The following is a 7,452-nucleotide window of genomic DNA, read 5'->3' as shown; positions in this document are numbered from 1 at the left end:
CAACAATCGAGATTGAGTATGACCGACTTCGAGTGAAGTACGATAACGGAAAGGCGAGATATCCGTAACCGGTCGAAGATCACGGTGAAAATCTCGGAACAGATCAAATCAAGGGCGGTTATTTGTAACAATCATGGGATTTACTTCCGTAATTAGAATTGTACCATAATTAGGATTACTCTAGTATGTAAGGGGAGTCCCCATCATTTGTAGATACCTTACATTCATACATATCAAAGCAATAAAATATTTCTCTTTTTCTGGTTTATCAACTTGTTGTTCTTTAATTGTTCTTACTTTACTAAGCTCGAGGGTTCATCAGCTCGAGGGCACCGTCCAGGCATTGGTTTGTTTTACATTCTTGTCAATTCCCATTACTTATCTTTAAGTTAAGCAATTGGTATTAGGTGAAATCATGTTTCTTTAAAACCATATTACAAGTTTAATTTTTTTTTTTATTAAACCAAACACCCAGGTTTTCATCCCCTGTGGTGCTGGGGGGTTTGGCATTGACCCCTACCTTGCTTATTCATTAAGCAAAATAGTACAAAGGAGGGGGACATAAACCAAAACCTCGGAGGAACTAAAATCTAAAATTGTTGATGGCTAGGCCTAAGATATTATAAAGAGCTACTTTGACAAGATTCAGTTCAGATTAGCAGTAGCTCTTTCTTAACAATTAAGGTGGTTCGAAGAACCATCCTGCATGTTTCCTTGGCCTAATTCTGAAATTTGGGACCAGTTGCCTATCCATACGGATGGCTTTCCTGGCTTGAATAGGAAGATCATTTTCGTTGAGGAAGATGGCCTGTTGCGTGATAGTAGTAGCATGTTTGGCTAGAGCATCGGCCACTTTGTTCCCTTCCCTCTAACAATGTTTAATCTTGATGTTATGTTGTTGCACCTTCTGTTGGATCCGAGTGACATCTTCTTTGAGTCTCCAAGGTGTGCTGTAAGTTCCTAGAATCATGTTGACAACTAGAAGAGAGTCTAGGTATNAAATTCCAGTTGATGATGTTAATCATTAGGAAAGGTTGGGGGTTTGTATGTTTCCTTGTTGTTGGAAGGTACTGGAGTTTTTTATTTGACCTCCTTTACCTTTGTGATTTCTTCTTTTGTTTCCCCTTGGCGATAGCCCTTGTTTTTGTATAACTTCCTCAGTTTCTTTTGCCACAGGATCATCAAATTGTTTTGGAGAGGGAGCAAAGGCTTCAAGTAAGCTGTCTGCTACTTGTTCATCTTCATCATCCTCACTTTCACCTCTAGAGTTTTCAGTTATCTCATCATCTGTGGAGGCCTCTTGAGAGTGGTTGCTGTCCATGTCCTCTCCTGATTCATAGATTGAGTTGTTGTCTATGTCCGGACCATGTTTGTTGTTCAGCTCCCCTTGAAGATGCTCAAGAGTCCCCATGTCAATAGTGATTTTTCCTCCTTTACTTTGAATGCAAGCTGTGTCTGCAGTAAAAGGAGACATAATCTGGTTGTTTGAATTAGCACTACTACTTTCCTGTTCTTTAGTTTTTCCTTCCTGTTGAGACTGTATTTCTTTTCCTTTGTCTGTTGTAACTTCTTTAAGTCTGCTCATAGTTTGTATTTTCCCTTCCTTTTGGACTGCCTCTATGATCTTGTCCTCTATTTGCCGTGATTTCTGTTTGACCCAAAGTCTGTTTTTAACTTTCAGACTTTGGGTATTCACCTTGTTAGTCTTTCTTCTTTTTGTGCCTGCCACTATTTATGTTTGGGTTGATTTCTCTCGCTTGAATGGTTGTGTCGTTTTGCTTTCCTTCCACATTGTCTTTGATAGGTTTGATCGCTTGAGTGTTGCTGTTTTGGAAGGTTGTCTGATCTTGTTTAGGTTTTGCTTGGTTCATTGTGTTTTGTTGGGCTTTGTCATTGTTGGTGTTGGAGTTTCCTGCCTGAAAGGTCTTCTTTTTCCTGTTCCTTTTGTTTCTCACCTGAATGAAACCATCATCTTTTTGGTTCTCAATGTGTGTCTGTGCCCCATCAGTGTTTGCTTTCAATTCTGCTTCCCCAGGTATGTTAGCCTTTGGTTGCTCCTCTCTTATCTCTGTTTTTTCATTATCCCTGTTGGTTTTAGCTTGCTCTTTCTTCCTGGCCTCAACCTTACACCTTTCCACATCATGTCCTTGCAATTTGCAAGTTCTACAGAAGGCTGGTACACCTTCATACTCTAATTTTTGATCTCTGCCCTTCAGCCCTGTTGTATCGCCTTCAATGCCTACAAAAACAGCATCTGGGAGAGACTTCATTAAGTCTACTTCAACCCTGACCTTTGCCATGTGAGGTCTGGTTCGAGAGACAGTAGCAATGTCCTCTTTCATAGGTGTGCCAATTTGTTCCAAAACTTGCCGCAAGTAATCCCATTTGAACATATGAAAGGGCAGTTCTGGTAGTAACACCCAGATGGGGGCCAAGGAGGTCTCCTCATTAGGATCGAAATCAGGGGACCATTTGAACATCCGCATTAGAGCCCTAGATATACTCATAAATCGTTGAAAGTAGGCAGTATTGAAGTCTGCTTCAGTGTTAAATTCAATGAAGACATGTCTATAATCATAAGCCCTAATTCTTACCTTTCCTTTCAAAGGGATTTGTTCAATGAATTTTGCCCTAATTATTTCAATTTTGGGTCTCCCCATTGTGAATTTACCCACCAGCGTCCATTTGCAATTTTCCGCCATTACCCCATAGTAGTCGGACGATTTGAAGATGACCGCTGGTCTGCCATTGTGAGTTGTTTGCCTTGCTACCACAGTGTTGATGTTGATTGCGTTGCCGGTGCTTGAGGTTCCAGCAACAGCGTTGGAGTAAGATGATTTAGATTCCGGTGGTAAGGCCACCGTTGGTCTTGACTCTTCAGGCGGGTCTTTTGGTTGAGTGATACGCGCCGGTTGACCGGCCGGGAGTGAAGCCATCAGAGATCGCGTGAAGTCACGCGGTTACCGTTGGAGTTACCGTTTGTTATCCAGTTTTTAGGGTAAACACAAGCAAACTAAGTAAAGTACAAGAACATATGGTTTTCTCAAGAAACTTGAGAGAATGGTCAGATCTAATGTTTTAAGCAACTGTTCCCTCTTTTTCTAGCTTAATGGTTTTTTTAGGCCCAAATCTGCGCCTGTTGTTGTCAATCCAATTCTTCAAGAAATAGGGAGTGATTCCAATCTCAGCACAAAAGGGTTTCACTTCTTTATTGTACTTTGTCCACCTCCACCCTATCTTCTCTGCAAAAGCCTTCACTCTTTCCTTTTGCTCTGAGTTAATCCTCTTTCTTTTGGTGCTCATCTGCTCAGCTACTTCTATCTCTCTTCCGCCCATCTCCGTCGCCGTCTCCGCTCGCTGTGGTGGGGTGGCAGCAACGTTGTTGTTCTTGTCGTACTTTTGACGAGGATGAATTCTTGACTGTTGTTGATATGTTGGGGTTGGTGGAACAACGATGACAAGGGAAGTACCTGATTGAAGAAATAATTAATTAAACAAAAGTATAGGTTCTTTTTTTTTTTTTTTAATTTCTAGACAAGATAGTCGCATGATTTTAACATAATCGAGCAACTATCTTGAGATCTAATTGGGTTTGAGTGTCTTCACCACCCATTTTTAAGAAGAGTGTTCATGTACGCTTGACTCATGACGGGGAAGCAAGTAACTATTGAAAATGATATTTGAAAATTAGAGTGTTGTTTGGACATAAATATAATTTTGGGTTGTTTTGAATTTTTGTGAGTGATATGAGTGAAAATTATAAAAAATTGCTTTTTGGAGTTTTTCAAATTTTCAAAAAATTTCAAAATTCATCTTTAAGTGAAAATTGAAAATTTTATAGCCAAATGCTGATTTCGAAAAAAAGTAAAAATAATAATTTATGAGAGCCCGTTTGGAAAAGATCATACGATACGATAAATCAGTTCTAACATGTGTTTTATGCAAATCTGATTTTTTTTCATGAGTCAATAATTTGTTTCAAAATGGTTATACTTGAATCCAATTAGATCTCTAGCTAGCTATTCTGATACTAAATTAAAATTATATGTCTATCTCATCTAAAAATTTAAACAAAAAAAAGAAGAAGAAGATATAAATACTTTATTAGTCACCTGTTTTTAGTTTAGTGAGCTAAATTTGTCTCCCAAAAAAAAAAAAATCATATAACTATACCTTTAAACGGAAAATTTAGTCTTTGACTATAAATTGGGGTACATAATTTAAAGAGTAGCCTCAAGAAAAGGGCTGTTGTTCAAGTGTCCGGCTTATAATGAAATAAATAAAAATGTGTTATCTCGAAATATTTAGATTGTTAGATGTGATGATCATACCACGGTTATGGTGACTATTAGAGAGGATAGAAAGCTCCACCTCAGTCTCTACCTCTACCTCCACCTCCATTTTTCTATGGAAGTTTCGATGGCAATTGCAAGCTGCGCAGATCAAAGACTCAGGGATTCCATTTGGACAAAACTCACCACAACCATCAAGTGCATAGCCCATCGTACTTGCTGCATAATTATGCATGCACTCACCATACTTCACAAGAAAGTGTTTGTTGCTTGAAGCCATCAAATTAAAGGAGGATATACAGTGAGAGAAGTACTGAAGATATATAGGATATATATAGCGGTGAGGTTGAAGAGGGGAAAGTGAGTGTCGATAATATAAAGAGTGAAACAAGGAGAGAGGTGTCTGCTTATTATGGCTGCATGCCTATTTGGGGTTTACTACAACATTAATTGCCATATGGAATTTATTTATAAATACATTGACTTGGATTTTGTATATATTTGGACTTGTTGAAGCCTAACGTGTGATGTCAAAAAAAAAAAGTTGAATTCCAGAAATTTCCATTTACGTGGTCTTTCTGTATTATTATCAGCTGGTTTTATAGCTTTCCTTGCCAGATAGAGATCGAGGAAGGGAAAAAAAAAATTGAAGGAGGAAACAGAAGGAAAAAACATTGAATATTAGGGCAGTGATAGTATTGCCACATGAGAAGTTCAATCGTCGGAAAGTTATAAGCGCATAGGGAAACAAGTTTCGAATATCATTGACATTATAGAAAAGTACATGTTCAAATCTAAGTGTGGTATTTATTATTAGGTGTTTGTCCAGATTTTTTTACCATAATTGGTTTTCCTATCTCATGAAGGAAGGACAACATATTTACCATAATTGGGTTTTTCTTTGAGTTAATACCTTAAAATCCCCCTAAACTGTCAAGTTTTTGTCAGTTTCCTACTTAAACTATTCAGTGTCCCCAAAATCCCCCTAAACTATATTGTCCTTCATATTAAGAACCCCCCATTGCATTCTTAGAGGTGCGTCTAGTACACATTCCTAATTGTCTAAAAAAAGTGCTATGTAGCACTACACGTGGCTATTTAACTCAACCTGAAACCCGCCTAAACTATCATTTTTTTGTCAGTTACCTACTTAAACTATCCGGTGTCCCCAAAATTCCCCTGAACTATATTCCCCTATATAATAAAACCCCATGTTGGACTTTTAAAGCTACGTCTGTGTAACTATATTAACTTATGATTTGTACAAAGTTCTTATATAGTTTACTCATGATGTATTACTCTCGAATGATTGATTAATTCTAGGAGTTTTAGCCAAAATAATATCTAATGTACTGTGTAAATTTTAGGTTTAATTGTGATTGTGCTTTATGCTAGACTCCAATTGATAAGTCCTTATTTTCACTTTGTACCACAGTTAAAATATAAATAAAGACATATAGTGTTGTATTTTTTAAAAGTCATCTTATGTTAAATAAAAAAGATTACACAAAATAAAATTTCAAATAAAAAATCAATTGCCCAACAATTACATTCTCTAATTCCATATTACAAAAAGAAGGTTTAAGAGATTCAACTTTATTCTTTACAAGGTGTTGAGTTTAATAAGAAGATTTAAATTTGTATTCTTTCAACAATATGTGTAAGACATGAAAGGAGACTAAAACAAGAAAGAGAATAAATAATTTAGAGGAAACAAGAGAGGGAGAAATTTTTTCAGAGAAAACCCATATGGAGAACTGAAGAAAAAAGGTTAAAAAATAAATAAGAAAGTGAAAAACAAAGAAGAAAGGTGAAAAAAAAAGGAAGAATGGTGAAAAAATAAGGAAGAATGGTGAAAAATGAGGAAGAAAGATGGATATAACTGAAGTAAGGAGAATATTTATTAAAAAAATAAATTTGAAAGAGGGCTATGCTAATTAACCATTATTTTCTGTTATGTAGGCCATTTTGATGGCTTTTTTCAGCTACCACGCGCTCTCTAGCGAGTATCTACACATGTTATGCCAGGTCAGCGATGAGGGGGTTTTGATACGAGTGGCGATATAGTTCAAGGGGGTTTTGAGGACACCGAATAGTTTAAGAAGGAAACTGACAAAAATGTCATAGTTTAAGGGGGTTTTAGGGTATTAACTCTTTTTCTTTTCCTAGAAACAAAATATAATTCTTCCATATTTGGCTAGTCCCTTTTCTTGTAGGAAAAGTTTTGGAGTTCTATAAATTGAAGATCCGTCCTTCTCATTCAGTAGCATCCACAATGTAGCCATATGGGGTTGGGAGTCGTGTTTAGGGGAGAAGTATCAGTGTGTTCACTTGTGTTTGCCTCTTCGTGAGGTTGTTCTCTCGATATCTTTGTACTCTCTTTTATTATAGTGGATTTTTTATCTCCGCTGTGGACGTAGGTCAGTTCCGAACCACGTTATATGTTTGTGTCTCTTTTGGTATATTTCTCTTTTGTTGTCGGACTTATCGTCGTTCAAGGTTTGCTTTACTAGCTTCCACATGACACCTGACTTTTTTCGGTCCTAACATTTATTTATATATTTTAATTTTAATTCTTCTTGTCAGAATTTCTGTCCCTGTCATTGAGAATAAGGATAAGTGATAACAACAACAACAACAAACTACCCAGTATAATCTCACAAGTAGGGCATGGGGAGGGTAGTATGTACGCACACCTTACCCTACCTGGCGAGGTAGAGAGGCTGTTTCCAATAGACCCTTAGCTCAAGAAAAGGTGAAAAGAGAGAGGAAGAAGACGAAGAACAAAGAGGAAGAAGAAAGAAAGAATAGGGGGACAAAGGACGATAACGAAAAGGGGAGAAAGACAACTATAGTAACAACAATAACAACAACAACGAAACCAGTAAAAGAAAATAGCATCGAACAGTAAAAGATTGGAACATACGATACACAGAGCGGACGAAAAAAAATAAGGGAGCTACTAATACTACTAACAAAAACGGAACTCTTAACTACCTACTGGCCAACTACCCTAAAAGAATAAGTAATAAAATGTTACGAATAATTAAAGTAGGTAGAAAGAAAAGAAAAGAAACCAAAAAGGCAAAAGCAATGAAGTCTCACAATCACCCAAATTAAGCGATTATTGTTCAACCAGAAAATTATTCTCCACAACCCC

General features: G+C 37.1%; 1 protein-coding gene across 1 annotated transcript; it reads right to left on the bottom strand.

Annotated features, from left to right (window-relative positions):
• Positions 1-3,078: 3,078 nt before the first annotated feature.
• Positions 3,079-4,503, bottom strand: LOC109239746 (zinc-finger homeodomain protein 4-like). Its single transcript, XM_019406330.1, has 2 exons — positions 4,332-4,503; positions 3,079-3,470 (listed from the first exon to the last, which is right to left on the bottom strand). The coding sequence occupies exons 1-2, from the start codon at positions 4,501-4,503 to the stop codon at positions 3,079-3,081; spliced, it is 564 nt and encodes a 187-aa protein (XP_019261875.1).
• Positions 4,504-7,452: the final 2,949 nt, after the last annotated feature.

The sequence above is a fragment of the Nicotiana attenuata genome, unplaced genomic scaffold, assembly GCF_001879085.1.
Source record: "Nicotiana attenuata strain UT unplaced genomic scaffold, NIATTr2, whole genome shotgun sequence".
Classification (NCBI taxonomy): domain Eukaryota; kingdom Viridiplantae; phylum Streptophyta; class Magnoliopsida; order Solanales; family Solanaceae; genus Nicotiana; species Nicotiana attenuata.
The sequence above is the reverse complement of the archived record's forward strand: the minus strand, read 5'-3'. Positions and strand labels throughout refer to the sequence as shown.